General features: G+C 51.6%; 1 protein-coding gene and 1 long non-coding RNA gene across 9 annotated transcripts in view; one reads left to right on the top strand and one right to left on the bottom strand.

Annotated features, from left to right (window-relative positions):
- Eln (elastin) overlaps nt 1–9,805 on the bottom strand; it is a 43,431-nt gene extending 33,626 nt beyond the window's left edge. For 6 of the 7 annotated variants that reach the window (XM_063271069.1, XM_063271072.1, XM_063271071.1 and 3 more), the window contains exons 1-2: nt 9,672–9,805; nt 1,635–1,709 (exon numbers count right to left, since the gene is read on the bottom strand). In XM_063271069.1, the coding sequence (XP_063127139.1) occupies nt 1,635–1,709; nt 9,672–9,756 (160 nt within the window). In that variant the 5' untranslated portion in view covers nt 9,757–9,805. The remainder of the gene's footprint in view (nt 1–1,634; nt 1,710–9,671) is intronic. The other variant, NM_012722.1, reaches the window with a different exon arrangement.
- LOC102553484 (uncharacterized) lies at nt 6,372–14,560 on the top strand. 2 transcript variants are annotated; one of them, XR_005491897.2, is made up of 4 exons: nt 6,372–9,353; nt 9,604–9,823; nt 13,116–13,209; nt 14,368–14,560. It is a non-coding gene; the product is annotated as an uncharacterized LOC102553484 (long non-coding RNA). The 2 variants fall into 2 exon arrangements; XR_005491898.2 differs by lacking the exon at nt 13,116–13,209.
- Nucleotides 14,561–18,905: the final 4,345 nt, after the last annotated feature.

Genomic DNA, 18,905 nt, shown 5'->3' with positions numbered 1-18,905 from the left:
GAGAGAGAGAGAGAGAGAGAGAGAGAGATCAAAGATCAGCATCCTTCCATACAAGCCACACCCCTCTCCCCATTGCCAAATTCTAGTTGACTTTGGCCAAGTCAACGTCTGTGACCCTCAGTCTCCTTTTCTGTCTTACTGGCTCAACAGTCTTGTGTCTGTTTGTCCTAGGGTGGAGCTTGAGAATCTTCAGACTTCACGTTACTTATTTTTCTCCCCATTTTTCATGTGTGTGTGTCTGGTATGCATGCGCGTATAAGTGCATGTGTGCGTGCGCACCCACACATATACACATACATGTGCACGTGGAGGCCCAAAGCTGATGTCTAGAATCATCCCCCATCGTTCTTCCACCTTATTCATTGAGAGAGGATGTCTCAATCAAACCCAGAGCTCACTGATGTGGCTAGTCTTGCTGGCTAGCTCGCTCAGTGTGATAGGCATTCACCACAGTGCCCAGTTTATGTGATGCTGGGGATGGAACTCAGGGCTTCATACATGCTATGCAAACACTCCCCCAGCTGAACCTAGTTGCTCCGTTTCTCTTTTCTCAGTTATTTGCCTCTAGTGGATTGCCAGGAGTGGGATTAATGCTCCGAGGACTGTGAACCTTCTGGTGACAGGAATGTGTGAAGGCGCCAGGCTCCTGACAGCAGAGACTATGCTCCATCTTGTATGATATTTATGCTTTTAAGAGCTGTTCTATCAACAGCTCTCCTTAGAATGGAGACTGGGTCTTGCTATGCAGCTCAAGCTGGCTTTGAACTCTTGACTTTCTATGCCTGCCTTCACATCTAGCTCTGTAATTTGCATAATTTTTTTGTGTTTGCTTGTTTTTCAGGCAGGGTCTCACACAGCCCAGGCTGGCCTGAGCTCTCTCTATAGCCAAGGATGGACCTTGAATATCTCTCCCTTTGCCCATACCTCCTGTGTGCTGGGATTGCAAGCCTGCACCACTGTACCTGATTTATGCAGTGTTGGGGATGGGACCCAGGGTTTCACACATGCTAGGCAAACACTTTAGTAATTGAGCCATATTCTCAGACTGGTTAACTGCTTCAGAGAGTGGGCCTGACTTGCAGGTCTTTGCTGGCAGAAATTTAAGTGTTATAACTTCTCTGGCCCATGAAATAGCTCAGTGGGCAAAGACACTTGCTGCCAAGTCTGACAGTTTGAGTTCCTTTCCAGGACCCACATGGCGGAAGGAAGGATCTGATTCCCAGAGCTTGTCCTCTGGAGCTGGGCACGATGGTGCATGTTTTAATTCCAGCATTCTAGAGGCAGAGGCAGAGGCAGGTGGATCTCTATGAGTTCCTAGCCAGCCAGGGATAGATATATAGTAAGACTGTCTCAGCAAACAAAACGAATTAAAAAGAAAGAACCAGGGGCTGGGAATTTAGCTCAGTGGTAGAGCGCTTGCCTAGGAAGCGCAAGGCCCTGGGTTCGGTCCCCAGCTCCGAAAAAAAGAACCAAAAAAAAAAAAAAAAAAAAAGAAAGAACCAAATAAAAATGTTGTCCTCTGACCTCCACATACAAGCCTTAAAAATACATGTAATAGGAATGTTTAAAAATAGTCTATCTCATGAACGGTCCATCTGTTATATATAGGTGCATGGAAAGTTTATGTATATTACCTGGATAATAGACTCCACCGGGAACTCCACCAGGAAGTCCGCCAGGAACTCCACCAGGCACAGCTCCTGGAACCCCTAAAAGGAGGAAAGTAGATTCTTTGGTTAGTCAGGCTTACCAAACATGCTTTAATGAAGGTATTGATAATGATTGTGGTATTATTTGTCTATAATGTCTTTGGCCAAACAACTGTCATTTACATTTTTTTGTTCCTTCTGTGTTAGCAAGCACTCCACCACTGAGCCATGCCCCCAGCCCCTCACTGGGGGATTCTAGGCAGGGGTTCTACCACTGAGCCATGCCCCCAGCCCCTCACTGGGGGATTCTAGGCAGGGGCTCTACCACTGAGCCATGCCCCTGGACCCTCACTGGGGGATTCTAGGCAGGTCTCTACCACTGAGCCACGCCCCCAGCCCCTCACTGGAGGATTCTAGGCAGGTCTCTACCACTGAGCCATGCCCCCAGCCCCTCACTGGGGGATTCTAGGCAGGGGCTCTACCACTGAGCTACACCCCCAGCCCCTCACTGGGGGATTCTAGGCAGGGGCTCTACCACTGAGCCATGCCCCTGGACCCTCACTGGGGGATTCTAAGCAAGGGGCTCTACTACTGAGCCATGCCCCCAGCCCCTCACTGGGGGATTCTAGGCAGGTGCCCTACCTCTGGGGGATTCTAGAAAGACTTTCTATCAGTGAATCATGCCCCAGTTCTTGGTTTACTGAAACAAGGTCTCACTATGTAGTTCAGACTGGTCATGACCTTGTGAACATCCCCCACTCCCCACTGCACACACCAGACTCCCGAGTAGCTGGGATCATGGGCATGAACCTGTCTTTGCATTTTTTTGCTCTTCTCAAAGCGTCTCAATGAAGTCAGAAGGGCACAAATTCTGAATGCAGGCCCAGCACGCTTGAAATCAGGCCCAGAGAGGTTAAGGGAAGTGGCTGGGGCCACACAGCTGGATAAACAGGAAGCCTGGAATGAACCCAGGCTACTTCTCTGGGCAGGAGGTTTAACACTGTTGCAGAGAGGGGCCCCTGCTTGTGGCTGTGGCTGGTCTCTGGCCAAGGGCCTCTACTTACCTGTTTTGCCCACTGATTTCTCTCAGAGCTGGGCAGCCTGGCTGGAGCCAGTTCTAAGAGGGCAGGCTGGGTCATCAGTGACACAGTTAGCAGATACAGCTTCTCCCTGGCGTCAGCCATTCTCACTGTGATAGGGTAGTGTGAGGAGATTTGTGTCCTAGGCCCCTGGGCAGTTTTCTTTGGGTGGGGTTCCGCTCATCTGACTTAGGGCTGTTTTGGGAGGTGCCAGGGACTGGAGGGGGTGGGAACACCAGGAATGAAAAAAATCAAATAGTTTCCCTAAGTAACGGTTCACTCCAAGCCAAGGTCACGAGTTCAGTCCCTAGGGATCAGTCAAAGCTCTCATTGGAGAATATTACAGATGCTGGCCCCAAGCTGTTGTCATGGCAACGAATAGAGAATCCTATATTGAATCGTGACCTCTAACCTCTACAAGTCACCTTGTCGCCATGGCCCAGCTCTGCCTTGCTGAAGGAAGCCTGAGAGTCACATGGTGGAGGGACATAAGGTGGGCATGAGGCAGTCACGTAGCTTTGCAGTGATACCGAGGAGACCTCTTAGCCAGATGTCTGTGTGTCTGGCCTCAGAGACTCAGTGACAATACACAGCTGGGCCTGCCTGGTCACTGGGCCTCGTCAGCCCAGCAGGGTTGGGAACGTCTGGCTGCCATGGGCAGATTGTACTAAAGTCCCGGCGCCACCACCTCCTGGGGTCTGTGCCCCATCCCGGCCTGACCTTCTAGAGATTGCGTGTCAGGCCTGCATGGTCTGAGCAATCTGTTCAGGGATTGGGGGACTCAGGGAGGGGTGAGTCTGCAGGAAATAAGCCTTCTAGTGTTATCCTGAGCTGCTAAACACACATGGTCCCCCACGCCTTTGATGCTCTGCCTGGCTCTGGCCTCCAGCTCTGAGCTTCATGCTTACACAGAGAACCCGTGCTTTCTCCCTTCCGCCCTTTCTCCACATCCTTTCCTGCTCTCTCTGTCCTCCAGCCCAAGAGCTGTCTGCTGGGAGTGACATGGTGGCTCTGAAGAGTGAGGGCACCCAGGACAGAGCCCTCTGGCTTCTGTCCTTGCTCCTCACCAGCTACGTGATCTCAGGCAAGAAACTCAATCTCCTCCTCAGTGCCGGGATTACAGGCCTCCGCCACCCCACCAGGTTTATTCCTGTGCTGGGAATAAAACCCAGGGCTTTGTGCTTGCTAGGCACGCACCCTGCCAAAGGAGTCGCAACCCCAGCCAAGCCCCACCTTTCCCCCGCTTCACAATGTAGGGGTGATGCTCACTGCCTCTTGTATGGGCCGCACGCATTCAAACAGAAGAGGACAGATCTAGTCACACCTGGCACAGAGAGTAATTGTCAAAAGAAAGTGCTGGTGACTTGGGTCCTGTTTTCTCTCAGTGCTTGGCTAGGGCCATGTATACAATAGGTACTTAATAAATGATGAGTGAGGGAGACAGAGGGATCGTGTCCCTCTCAAGGCCTCAGGGGACAGCTTGCTGAACCCCACTTCCTCTCTCTTGGAGTCCTGCTCTTCAATATACCACGTGGCTAGGCTCCTTCCTGAGGAAGCTTCCAGTAACTAGGCTCAGTCCTGAGGAAACTGTTACCTCCCCACTGCTGTCGGCGGCCATGCTTCCTAGCCTAGTAACAGTGGTCCACCTCCACACCCAACCCAGGATGCGACAGATACTGGAATGTTGTTTTGAGACAAAATCTCACTGTGTAGCCCAAGCTGGTTTTGAACATGAGATTCTTTAGTCTCAGCCACTAAGGGTGCTGGCACGGCATGGGTGCCAGCTTGAGTTTTTGATTCCTGCTTTCCACTGAGAACTGGGGAAGGCTGAGTACCTGCCATTATCTTGGACGCCAAGCCTGACCTCTTGAGTTCAATCCCCCAGAACCCACATGGTGGAGCGGAAGAGCTCACTCCCCATAGCTGTCCTCTGACCCCGCCCCACCGTGCTACATACACAACGGATGTACAAAGAAGAGCAGACTCTATGACTAGGACGTGATGACACATGACTGTAATCCCAGTGCTCAGAGGTGAGACAGGGGGATTGTGAGTTTGAGATTATGCTGCACTTCATAGGCAGTTCAAGGCCAGCCTGGGCTACATATAGGGAGTTCAAGGCTTTCCTGGGCTACATAGGGAGGCTCAGGCTAGCCTGTGTAATACAGCAAGCCCCTTGTCTCAAAACCATACACTGCTCATGGAGGCCTCCTCCCCAGGGTCCCCCTTCCCACCCTCTCTCTGGGTACCAGCAGGGTCTCCTACCGAGAACACCCTCACCTCCCTCCAAATCCTTCCTTTCTCCAAGGCTGTGCTGCAGACTTCCGTCCTGCCTTCTCCCCACCCGCCACGGCTCCTCCTGCCGTCAGTGCTCAGCCGGCCACAAGCAGCTGGCTTGGAACACACTTGTGTCTTGTTTTATGTGGGTCTGGCTCATTCCTCTGGCTAGCCTGGGGCGGATCTTGTCTCTCACATGTGAGGATCATGACCTTAGACTTGTAGGGATCAGAACAGTCCTCTGGCTGGGGCTAGAACCCCTGAAAACATCCTTTAATTCCCTGCCTGTAAGCCCTCTGGAATGGGAGACTCATCAGCCCTCATTTCGTCTGTGTGGTCTCCACAGGGCTTGCTTCCTCCTGGTTGGCAGCCTATTTCTTCTCAGTCTCTTGGATTGTTTTCTCTGTTTTGCCTTCCTCACTTCCTTTCCCTTCCCTTCCCCTCCCCTCCTTTCCTCTCCCCCAACTCTCCTCCCTGTCTCTCCTCTCCCCTCCTTTCCCCTCTTCTCCTCTAACTCTCCTCCCCTCTCCTAACTCCTACCCTCCCCTCCTCTTGTCTTCTTTTTCCTTTCCAACACAGGGTCTTTCTTTGTAGCCCAGGCTAGCCCCTTGAACTCTCTATGTAGCTCAGGCTGGATTTGTCCTGCTAATTACAGGCCTGTATCCCCATGTCCAGTTGAACTTAACTTCTCTCTTAGGGGGAACCTCAGATATGTTCAGATTCTCTGGGGTACCCTCCCTGAGACCTCTCCCCTTCTGTCACCTGTTTATGCACCATCTGCCTCTGACAGAGCGAATCAAGCCTTAGAAACTGGGCTGAGAGGTCAGAAGTGGCGATGAGCACTGATAATCCCAGCACTTGGGAGGCAGAGGCAGGGGGATTGCTGCAAGTATGAGAGGCCAATATGTCCTACATATCATGTTCTAGGCCAGCCAGAGCTATATATTTGAGACCCTAAAACAAAGGTGTGTTTTAACCTTAGAAAATTAGAGCCATGTTCAGTGGCTCACAGCTGTGATCCCAGCATTCAGGAAGTTCAAGGTCTCTCTCAGCTACTTAGTGATTTCGAGACCATCTAGGGCTATATGAAACCCTGTGTCAACAAGACAAAACAAACACACAAACAAAATACAAAAAGAAAGAAAAAGAAAAAAATCTACCTTAGGGATTGGGCATACAGCTCAGAGGTAGAAGGGTTGCCTAGAGCACCAAGGCCATGGGTTCAGTCCCCAGCACCACAAGTAAACAATAATAAATAATGAAAAAAACCTCAGACAAATCAAAGACAGGAACAAATTACAAAGACTATCAGCCCCTTACCACACTGTAAGAGAAAATTTACAATTTCCCCATCTCCTGGTCATCTCAGTGGATATATTTTTATATTATATTATCATATTATCATCTCAGCAGCAGCTATCAAGTGGCTACTGTTCCCCTTGCCCCCAAAGCCCGCTGATTCTTAGGGGCTGGGCCCTAAAATGTAGGAATATTTCTTCTTTTTTTTTTTCAGCCAGGGAAACCAGAGTCAGCCGGATGAGGCGCCTTAGCCTGGTATCTACATTTGACCTTGGATTTGCTGCCAGGAGGTTCAAAGACCACAGGGAGCGGGGCCAACGGGCCCTGGCAGGGGGCTCTGCCAAGCCAGAGCTCAGAGGGGCAGCCTGGATTGAGCAGATAAAACCTCACCGAGCTGTTTGTTGCGTGCACAGAGCAGACCGCCAGGCGCTTTTCAAAAGCCACCGCGCTCCTGTGTGTGGGTGAACTGTCCCTTGCTCCAGCAAGACACACAGAGCAGGATCAAGGGACTAAATCCTTGGCTGTGCATCAGAGGCACCTGGGGAGCTGTTAGAGCCCAACTCCCTCAATCGAGATCCTCCACAGATCAAATAAAGGAAAACCTCGTGGGTCACACACTGACCCGGGCAACCGTCATGCCCATCAGGGTGGAAATCTCCTGAGATAAACCTTCAGGGAATGAACCAGGGGAGGGATATTGAAAACATTTCTGGTGTCAGGGAGAGCACTGAACTTTTATGTCTAATGTGCCCCTCCCTTAACGCTATTTTCGAAGAAGGGGGTTCATGTAGCCCAGGCTAGCCTATAATTCACTACATAGATGATACCTTAAACTCCTGATCCTCCTGTCTCTACACCTCCAAAATGCTAAGATAGGCAAAAGACAGGCATGCTGTCATGCCTGATTTTTTTTTCTTCTGGTGACCTTTTACTTTATTTTGGTTTGAGGGTGGGTGGGTGGGTGGGCATAGAGTCCCATTACATAGCAGAGGCTGCCTTGGAACTCACTCTGTAGCATAATTCCTGAGCCGTCATGCCTACCTAGCTCATATAACCCTTTTAACATAGGGGCTGAAGCAAGCCCGAATTCAAAGGAAATGCTATTATTACCCTCATCAGAGTCAAGAAACGGTTACCTGTGACATGTTCCTCTTGGGGAAGACTAGGCTCCCCTAGGACCAGATAGGTGGGGGACTAGGTATACATGACCAGTGGCCAACTCCTCCCAAAACTCTGACCTCTTTGACTTCAGCAGACTCTGAACAGATCTTGAAAGACATCAATTCGCTTGCCTCCTACTTGAACCCGGTGACTCTGGCCACCTGGGACAGAGCTGAGATTTCTCTTCACAGGGAATGATGGCAGTTGAATATGGAGTGATATCACCCAGGCTACACGGGGAGGGGTTGTTCCATCTTTTAAGAAAGACTCCGCCCCAGGGCTGTCTCTCCCCAATATTCCCTGGCATCTCCCCTACTCCATTTTTTTTTTTTTTTGGACCCAGGGTAGAAAGCCAGCTGATATCAACCTCCACGGATGGCCTTAGCCTATCTCAGGCTCTATTTCTGTACCTTTTAAGAAAGGGGCTCGTGAAGCCCAGGCTAGCCTCGGAACTCCCTATACAGCTAAGCATGACCTCAAATTCCTGACTTCTTTGCTCCCATCTCCTGAGAGCCGGGACCACAGGTGTGAGCCACTGCCTCTGGTTTATGTGGTGCTAGGGATGGAATACGGAACTCCGAGCACGCTAGAGGAGTACTGTATTAGCCAAGCCAAATCTTCTTGTAGATCTCACTCTATAGCTTAGGCTGCCCCTCCAACTTGATAGCATGGTCCATCAGGTGTGGCTTTTCATGCCTGGCTTCAGCCTATTTGTAAAGACGAACAGTTTCTTTATGTTGAAGGAGTGTAACCATCTGGGGAGGAGGGTGCACAGATGTCAGGAGACACATCTGGGGCGGGAGGGTCAGGTGACACTGCTCTTAACTACTGGCTTGCGGCCACTGCAGGGTCCTTCTGCTGCTACCCACAACCCTCAGTCTTGTCTGAGCCCAGGAACTCTTGTCCTACAGTGGGCTTCGAGCCCCAGCAGAGGCTCTTCCCTCCCATTCAGCCTCGGACCACAGCCCTGTCCCGCCGCCCGCCCTGCAGCTCCAGTCCCCAGTTCAAGTTCAGGTTCCCACGACAATGAGGTCTCTTACGGAAACCAGACCCCAGCAGATGGTTCACAGGCTCACACATCTTTCCCCACAGCCGGATGCACCTTCCGTCTGGGAGCAGTCTCCTTCCTCCCCCATAACCTAATGTGCCTGGTCAGGACACATATCAGATGGCCAAAACGATAACTTGAGGCTCAGTGTAGCCTCTGATACCCGCCATGCCCTGTTTGTCAGGAGATGGGCACTTTCCCCAGCTCACTCCCTGGCCTGTATTCCACCTTGGCAATCCCTCGTACAGGCATGGACTCGCACATGCTCACACACACCTGGGCACCAACACACACAGTGACATCCTACACCTGGGCCCCAGATTTCTTCAGGATTTTTTTTTTTTTTGAGATAGCCTGATGTAGCCCAAATGGCCTCGAACTCACTACGCAGCCAACGATGCCTTGAATTCCTGATCATCCGATGACCATTACACAGGTATGCGTCACCACGCCCACCTAGTTTGCTCAGAGGCTCAAGAATGTTTAGCATGCCCTCCATCAACGGAGACATCCTCCCTCAACTCTCTTAGTTGTTCTTGAGATGGGGTCTGGTTGGCTTTAAACTTACATGCTGGGGCTCACAGGTGTGATCCCATCAGACAACTTCACAGTTGCCTCCCTCCACCACCATCTGTCTAGGAATGGACTTGTGAACAGACCTTCAAACCTTTCCAGACACTCTTCTTTCAGGAACATCCTTGGCCAGAAGCTCACATTGACACCTTGCAACATGATCTGAAACACACACACACACACACACACACACACACACACACACACACACACGGAATCCCACCATCTCCAAGCAAAGACAAACCAAGATTGTCTCTCCACAGGCTGGTAGGTACACAGGTGTGCACAGGTGTGCAAACTGCCACCACCACTGGGAAAGCACTCAGGTGACTCAGACGACCAGCCTGACTGGCGGAGTGTAGCTTTGACAGGACCCCTAACACGGAGCTGGCTCCCAAGAGGAGACAGTTCCCAGGACCCTCCCTGCCTTGAAGAGGGCGGCGGGTGGGGGGAATCTGGAGGCGAAGGGCTCATCGATCTCTGGGATTCCCCATCAGTCTTGCCACCTGGTCGGCAGGGTCCCGAAGGTTGTGGATAGCGTGGGACCAGCGAGGGGCAGCATGGGACCGGCGAGGGGCCCCTTACCTCCAGGCTGCGCGGGATGGAGGAGGTTGAGCAAGAGGATCAGCAAGACGCCAGGCTGCGGGACTGCCGCTGTCAGACCCGCCATCTCGGGGAGGACTGCCCCAGCCTGCTCTCTGCGCCTCGTTTTATCCCCAAAGCGTAATTGCTGCCTGGTAGGCTGCTGTGAGGGAAGGAGGGAGGGAGAGAGGGCGGGTGGGAGGAGGGCGGGAGGAGGGGGAGCTGGGGGAGGGGGCCGCGAGGGAGGGGGCAATTACGAAAGGCCAGGCTCGCAAGCCTCCTAGCCTGAATCTGCCTGGACCATGGGTCTATTTTCCTGCACCCCCCCCCCCCACACACACACTGACGGGCGCGCGTGCACTGCTTTCCCCCCCCATTGCTTTCCCGCTTTCCCTCTGTAGCTGTTTGCTTGCTCCTGGCCCTGTTCCCGCCAGAAAGTGCGAGGGGGCCTTTGCCAGGACAGCCCTCTGGAGAGGAAGCAGGAGGGAGGGCCCAGGCAGTCCAGCCAAAAAATCCCAGCCCTAGCCAAGGCTGGAGTAGCCAGGTCCCCGCCCCTCAGCCTGGGCCCCAGGCCCAGTGTGGGGACACAGGCCAGCTGTCCCGCGCCTCAGCTCCCACCCTGGCCTGCAGACACCCCGACACCCCCAAGCCTGGCTAGAGACAGACTAACCAAAACTGGGTTGGGTAGGTTGATGGAGCTAAGGGAGCCTGCCTATAGAGTTCAAGATCTGCAGGCAAAATTGTCTGGGAGAAAAAAATCGGATGGGCATAGCATCATGGGGCATTTTAGGGACAGACTAAGGACCTTGACATACGATCTAGTTCATTGCGGTTGAGACCAGGTCTTAGCCATCTGTTTGAAGCCAGGGAAAGGGTGTTGGATAAGTCTAGGGTCTATGGTTGCAGAGACCAAGGGGCTGAGGTCAAGCGAGTGGCTTGGGAGTGAAAGCCATGTATTTAGTGTCTCCCTAGGGCTCAAAGATGATCCTTGCATAAGGTGTTGGTTGATTCTGTACGGGCCAACGGGCACAGCTTTGCACCACCCCTGAGCAAACCACGGTGTCCAACGGAGGTCATACTGGGTCCTAGGTGCCTGGTAGGGAACACGGAGGTGGGATCCCTGTCTATTAACTCAGTATTCTAGTTCACCACCTGTCCAATGCTCTCACATCTGGAAACCGATTTTCCCGGCGGCTCTGGGAAGGCTTGAGGATGCTATTCCTCTGCTGGCCAGCAGGGGGCAGCCTTTGCTGAACCAGCAGAGACAGCCCTCCAGGAAAGCTTGCAATCAGTGCCCTGGCCACCCTGTCCCTGAGCATATGGGGACCCTGGGAGGCTCTAGGGAATGTGATAGGGTGGGAAGATTATGTCATTCTCAGACTCCTGCATGTATGCAAGAAATGTGGGGTACTGGAGGACAGGAGAGGGAGATGGTTGTTTGCTGTATACAGGTCATAGTTGGTTAGAGGAAAAAGTCGAGGCCATAGGTCCTGGAGCTTTTCTCCTGCAGGAGGTGATACAGAGGGGTGAGTTAAAGATGTCTTGTCCAGTACAGGGCGTAGAGGAGTCTATAAAGTTGACAGTGTTGGCCGGGTTGGGGATGGGGTGGGAGAGCAAAGGCTGGTGGCTTAGGTAGAGCCTGGCTAATTTTTGGATACCCTGTGTCTTTTCCTCCTCCTCTTCTTCCTCCTCCTCCTCATCCTCTTCTCATCCTCTTCCTCCTCCTCCTCCCCCTCTTCCTCCTCCTCTTCTTCCTTCTCCTCTTCCTCTTCCTCCTCCTCCTTGTTATCCTCCTTCTCCCCCTTCTCTCTCCTTCCCATCCTCTTTCATTTCCTCTCTCCTTCCATTTATTTCTTCCCTCATAATTCCTTCTATTCTTTCCTTTCTCCCCTTCCTGTCTTTCTCTTCATTCCTTCCCCCTTTTCTTCCTTCCTTTCCCCTTCTGTCTCCTTTCCCCTCCTTTCCTCTCTTTCTTTCTTCTTCCCTCCCCTCCTGTCCCTTCTTCCCTCCTCCCTTTCTTCCAACATGGTCACAGTCTTACCATATAACCCAGGCTTGCCTTGGACTCCAGATTCTCCTGCTTCAGCCTCCTGAATATTGGGATGATCGTGTACCTCTGCGCCTAGCTAGTTCCAGCACTTTCTGTTGTCTGGGACAACTTCTCTGTAGGGTAGGCTTGTCTCATCCGTCAGCTGATGCCAACCATACCTTAACCAGAAAGATGAGCACAAAGACAAAGAAAGCTTGGGCACACATTTCTGCCCCAGGCCCAGCAGTGCTCTGTATCCACTTGGTACCAACAGTACCATGGCTGAAGCTGGTTCTACAATCTCTGCTCCTGTTTGTGGTGTAGCTGGCTCAACTGAGTCTCTACTGTGTCAGTCTGAGATCTTAGGCAATCTCTCCCCATCCCATGATCTACCACCCAAGACATCACCAGAATTTTGGAAAAGGGAGACACCATAGGAGGATCATCTCAAAGCTGGCCACATCACGCGCGCAACTGGAGCAGGAGGGCACAGTGTTTAGTCTCATTGTGTGTGCACGTGCCATGGCATACATGCGGGGACCAGAGGACAACTTGCAGGTCCCAAGCAGGTCTTGGGACTTGAACTCAGAATGTCAGGCTATTCAGGAAGCTTCCTTTCCATCCTGAGCCATCTTAATGGCTGGAGGATAGAGTGTTTGGTACTAGCCTGAGAGATATAGCAAGCTCCAGGTTAGCCTGGGCTCCCTTGCAATACCTGATCTTAAAAAGCAAAAGAGATGGGTATAGTGGTTCATTCTTGAAATCTCAGCGCTTGAGAGGCAGAGGCAGGAGGACCAGAAGTCCAAAGTCATCCATGTTACATAGTGAATCTAAGGCCAGCCTGGGCTACATGAGACCCTTAAAAAAACCCTAAAAATAAAAAACAACCAAAACATGAGAAACTAAAATGTGTGTGTGTGTGTGTGTGTGTGTGTGTGTGTGAGAGAGAGAGAGAGAGAGAGAGAGAGAGAGAGAGAGAACACAAACCATCTAGATACACAGCATGTGCATAGCTTTTACGTAGTGTATTAATTTGGGAGATGCCCTGGGTGTGCAGATTACAAGATCCTCAAGTCCCCAGCCCAGCCCTTGATGGGGACAGAGACTATGCCATGTTGGAGCTCCAGGTCCTGGGTGGAGGAGAGCAGGGGTGCTGTTGGGGAACTGGGCCCCACTCCTCTCGGAGTAGTGACGCGGGCAGGAACTGGCTCGCAGACTTGCAAACCACAGTCTGCTTGGAGCTTTATTAATTCCAGGACTGGGAAAGAAGCTGGAGCCAGCAGGAGAGGTTTACTGTGGGGATCCAGGAGAGGTATAGAGAGAGGACTTGCTTCAGGCTGCTGGGCAGGGCCCTGCTCCGTGCCCCAGTTTTTGGTGTCTTGAATGCAGTGCGTTAACTTGCCCCACATGTGCTACAGAGGCTCCGTGGACCTGCGAAGGGTGCATGGCTCCAGATTCTCTGCACTGCTCACCCATGCACGTTAACGCAGCACCTGCACTGAGAAGGCAAAGGTGAGGAATGCCACTCACGGCTGACATCCATCCATTAGCCAGTTGCTTGAACATTCCAAAAATTCAGCCATCCTCAGCTTGGTGCCACCTCTCTGGATAGTGAATGAGGAAATGAGGTCATTTACAAAAACTATTCTCCCAGCATGCCTGGGTGCTCGTGACCAAGATCACTGACAAACTCTGATGCCCGCTGGGTACCCAGCTCGCTGTAGGCGGAAAGGCACCCAGGAGAGTCATTTGGGCAAAGTCTATGATGGGCTCCTGCTTCTCTGATGCTCTAGCTGGAGGGACAGAGCGTACAGGTTCTATGTGGCTCAAAGAACACCAGTGACTGGTGCAGAGACCCTCAGTAGCCTTTCAGGTAACTTTTAGCCGTTTTGTTTTGTTTTTTTCTTCTACTGGGCATAACATTGGTGAGGCAGACATTGTATCACTGAGCCATGCCTCCAGCCCCTTACTGGGGGATTCTAGGCAGGGGCTCTACCACTGAGCCACGCCCCCAGCCCCTCACTGGGGATTCTAGGCAGGGGCTCTACCACTGAGCCACGCCCCCAGCCCCTCACTGGGGGATTCTGGACAGGGGCTCTACCACTGAGCCACGCCCCCAGCCCCTCACTGGGAGATTCTAGGCAGGGGCTCTACCACTGAGCCACGCCCCCAGCCCCTCACTGGGGGATTCTAGGCAGGGGCTCTACCACTGAGCCACGCCCCCAGCCCCTCACTGGGGGATTCTAGGCAGCCCCTCACTGGATGATTCTAGGCTGATCCTTCACGATTGACCTACATCCTTAGCCTTTTTAAAAACATTTTATTTCAAGACAGAGTCTTGCTAAAGTGGCCCAAGACAGTTTGAACTTGCTTACTAGGTTTGGCCTTGAGACCTGATTCTCCCACCTCAGTCTCTTGAGTGGTTAGGATGATAGGCATGCACTACCACTCTCTGTTCCTCAATCCCTGTATGACCGGCTCAACCCACTCTCTAACCTTCCTTCCCTGACTGGCCCGGGCTCCCCAGCCCCTAGGCTGCTACGGAGGTTGGGATACTGAGCATTTGTTGTTGAGTCTCCAGCTCCAGGCATGTTGTTCACCTCGTTCTTTGAGCCATAGAACAGATTCCTTTGGGCTCAGTTCGGATATTTCCTCTTATTTCCTCCATAGTGAGTCGCTACCATGGCTGGCAGATGGAAGGACCCACCAGTTTCGCTGTGTTGAACAGAGTACCAATGAGAACTCAGGAAATGCAGGTGGAGAATGCCACAGTATCACTGCCAGAAGCCACCGACTGTGGAGAGCTATACTCCAGCCTCTTTTCCACAATTTCTTAAAAACAAACAAACAACAACCAAACTTATCTTTGTTTTATGAGCCTTGCTGTTTAGCGTGTGTGTCTGTCTGTATGACAGTGTCGGGATCGCGGAACCGGACCTTCGGAATCCGGGGGTTATGCCTTGGGTTTTCTTTCTTGTCCATAGAGTGCATTGTTAGGACGACGCTGCTCTGTGGGATCCTGGTCTGGTGAGAGGAACAGACCCAGTTTTGAGACTAGCCTAGGCAGCGCTGAATGAGATCAGTAAGGACGCTGGTTCTGTTCTGTCTTCTGGAAACTGAATTCCTGCTGGCAGTCATGCATACTTTAGTATGAGCAAGAGCCTCACCTTAGCTAATCCCAGAGGAAACGGACTTAATGGGTTACGTTAGTAGAAGAACACGAATTTTCATACCGAGGTTTGGAAAGGAAATAAGAAGGAGTTGGAACAGAGATCTAAGGACAGAACATGTTTTTCCCCATGACCGGAAGTCACACAAGAAACTTAGTTCCCTTTGGTTTTAATTACTAGTGAATAATTATTTTTTAAAAATTTTTTGTGGTGATAGGGATGAGATGCATCATGCAAATACTACCAAGGTGAGCTATGTCCTCAATTCCCTGACACCCATTTAAACTACATAGCCTGGACTGGCCTTGAATGCGACATTCTCTTCTCCCAGCCTCTTTGAGTACAGGGAATATAGGTGTGTGTGCCACTTAGTCCAGCTCTTCTCTCCGATTTTTAAGTATCCTAGTAGCGCAATAAAATTAAGAACAAACAAACAAACCAACCAACCAACCAACCCAGAGCCAGGTAATATGGCTTAGTGGGTAAAGGGGTTTGCTGTTAAACCTGAGGATCTGAGTTCGATTCCTGTAATTCATAAGAGGGAAAGTGAGATTCACTCCCAGAAGTTGTCCCCTGTCCTTCAAGTGCAGGATGTGGTGTGCACACACAAACACAGAATAAATAAATTAACATAATAAAAAGAAAGCTAAAGTAAACATTAATTTTTAATAATCGAACCAATACACTGAAACATCATTTTGCAGGTGATTCATACAAAGTCATAAGACATTTTACATTCTGCCTTTTTTGTCCTAACTCTTGAAGCCTCTGTGATTTCACATTTAGAATTTATCTTCTTTTGGATTGGCTACGTTTAATGGTTCAATAACCCTCGGTGGCCAGTGGCTCTGGCAGAAGAAAGCAACGGTTTAGACTAAGATGGGACCAGTGAGGATGGGACAAACTATGACAGATGGGGTGGAAACACGCAAAGGTATGAATGCAGATTCCACTCTGTGAGGACTTATGGCAACATGAAGCTGAGGCAGCTTTAGCCCCAGCATGGAGGACTATGAGCTCCAGGCCAGCCTGAGCTACATAGTGAGATCCTGACTTAAAAGTTTAATAATAGAGGCCTGGGAGTCTAGCTCACTGGTAGAGCCCCTGCCTAGAATTCCCCAGTGAGGGGCTGGGGGTGTGGCTCAGTGGTAGAGCCCCTGCCTAGAATCCCCCAATGAGGGGCTGAGGGCGTGGCTCAGTGGTAAAGCCCAGGCTTGATTCCCCCAGTAAGGGGCTGGGGGCGTGGCTCAGTGGTAGAGCACCTGCCTAGAATCCCCCAGTGAGGGGCTGGGGGCGTGGCTCAGTGGTAGATCTTTGCCTAGACTCCCCTAGTGAGTACAGTTCAATGGTAGAGCCCTTGCCTAGAATTTCCCAGTGAGGTGCTAAGGGACAGAATGCTTGCTGAGGGGCTGGTTATATGCTATAGTAGTAGAGCATCTTGGCTAGTAGTATATGCCGGTCCCTGGGTCCTATCCCTGGTGTCACTGAAAACAAAAGGAAAACATCAAGAATCAAACACAGTGTCATATCTATGGGATATGACACCGTTTGGCAAACTGAGGTAGAGGATGGCAGCTGCTGAAGGGCAGGTGTGGAAAGGAATCCCTTTCCACAAACATGTTTGTCCTCCCCCCTCCCCTCCACTGCTGCCCTGGGATGCCCTGACTCCTGCACGGCCCTGTTTCTGACCTAGCATCCCAGCACTTTCTCAGACCCGGCTGTTTGTGTGTCTGAATCATTTGTCAGTCTGGGTCGCTGGCTGGTGTGAGCCCTGAGCCCAGGGGGTGGGTGTCCTGGACTGGCTGTTTTCATATCGTCTCACGAGCTGTCTGTCTGCTGCTGTCTGGGGGAGCAGAACATACCAAGCTGGGCTCTGTGCACCCCCTCCCCAAGGGACACAGCACGGAGGAGTCCAGAACACGTCTTTCATGTGTTTGACACTTAACAGTTTACAGAGAACACATCTCTAGTTTTGATCGGGGATATTATTATCCCAGTTTATAAACAGAGGGGTTAGGAGGCTTGTCTACACACCCACAGAGAGAAAGCTCAGTTCCCCAGCTCCTTAGATCTATTTAACTTTAAGCCCCTGTCATGTGGAGAGAGGCTCACAACAAATTCCATTACAGTTACTCTCCCACCCTCTACCCGAGCCCCAAATCTAGGCATCCCCTGAGGACAATGATCTCCTGCCTTGTCAGCTCCCGCCTTGTCCCGTGTCTATTTATTTTGAGACAGAGTCTCATGTAGCCCAGGCTGGTATAGAACTTGCTAAGTAGTGGCGGATGACCTTGAGCGTCTGTTCCTCCCGCCTCCGCCTCCCGAGTGCTGGTCTCCCAGGTGTGCACCGCCACACCCCGTTCTGGAGATAGAAACCAGGGTGTTGTGCATGCTAAGCAAACTCTCTACCAACTGGTCCACACCCAAGTCTTCTGACCTCTCTTGTGCTTTTGGAGCCTGTATGCTTCCGTTGAGACTAAGCCTGCACCGGAGTCTTGATGAAGTTAGGTCGCTTAAGTCTGCATTACCTCTGGGGACACTCCTAAGAGAATGGAATGATTTTAGCCCCAGGACATGTGACTTTAGTTCTTGATGTCCCTTTGGGATGCTCGTGTGTGTGTGTGTGTGTGTGTGTGTGTGTGTGTGTGTGTGTGTGCGCGCGCGCTTATGTTATGTTGTGTGTGTTATGTGTTTGTATGTGCACATATGTACCTGTAAGTGTGTGTGCACATGTAGGCTATGCATGTGGAAGCCAGACATCAGCATCTTAATCACCAAGCCCGGAGCTCATGAATTGGGCTAAGTTGGCTGGCTAACAAGACCTAGGCATCCTTTTGTCACCACATCGCCAGCTCTGAGAGACAAAGTAAAACACACGCCGCCTTGCCTGGCGTTCTTATATGGGTGCAAACACCTCACACGCTCAACCCTTCTACTACCCCCTGCTGCCCTTTATTTTGATACTGAGTCTCACAGTGCAGTTCAGGCTGGCCTCCAAGTTGATATCCTCCTGCCTCAGCCCCTGACGTGCTGGAATCACAGGTACGCACCAACACGTCCAACTCCCTGACATTTTGTTATTTTGAAACGGAGTCTTGCTATGTAACTCAGGCTGGCCCCAGACTTCAGATCTCTATCCCTAGCCTGGGAGTGCTGGGTGCTGGAAACCTGGGTTCTTTGCAAGAGCAACCAGGGCCCTTAGCCACTGAGTTCTCTCTCCAGCCTCTGATAGTTGTTCTTAATTTATAAGAAAGGTGTTGGCTCAGGCTTTTGGCTTCTACCTGGAGTGCTGCTTGAAAATGAGCCAAGAGGGTAGGGAGGGATTCAGGACCGACACCCACTCACCCTCGGATAAAGGGCATCTACCCTGCTGTGCAAGGAAGGAAACAGACTTGGAGTCAGTCAAAGACTGTGGCAGCTGAAGCGATAGCGATGGTGCATGACTTTTATCCCAGTTTCTGAGGGATGGAAACAGAAGGATCATGAGTTCGAGTCCGGTCTGAAATAGATACCGAAGCTCTGTTTCAATGTCCTATAAAGGCACTGGGCAAAAGTGTCTGGGGGAGCATTTACTCTGCTCAGGACCTAGACACCATAAACCTAGCTTCCCTGGGTTCTTAGGAGGACCGAGGCTGAGCTGAGGATCCCCTGGGTACCATTAACTAGTAGGGTTGAAGTTCACACGCACGCACGCCACCACATGCCAGCCCGTGCCCTCTCCCTTGCCCAGGGTGCTTATCTCTTGCCGTCTCCCCTGCCTGCTGCGTGCCTAGGAGCCCTTCCAAGTGCCTGGGATGGGAAAACTGCCCGCAGGGTGTGGGGCTCACTTCCTCCTGCGTTTTACTGGTCTCCATCCCCACATCACGTTTAGCTGCTCCCTGCCCAGGGTAGCACCCTCCACCCATGCCCGGAACCCTCAACTGGTCTGATCCCCGCGGCGCCAGGCGGGTCCCAGGAGGTTGTAAGGGCAGCTGCCAGGATGCAGGGTAGGAGGCCGGGGAGGCTGTCCAGTGCGTCTCACTGAGGTCAGGCTTAGTG

Source organism: Rattus norvegicus, chromosome 12 (assembly GCF_036323735.1).
Source record: "Rattus norvegicus strain BN/NHsdMcwi chromosome 12, GRCr8, whole genome shotgun sequence".
NCBI lineage: Eukaryota > Metazoa > Chordata > Mammalia > Rodentia > Muridae > Rattus > Rattus norvegicus.
This window is presented reverse-complemented; position numbering and strand designations above follow the sequence as displayed.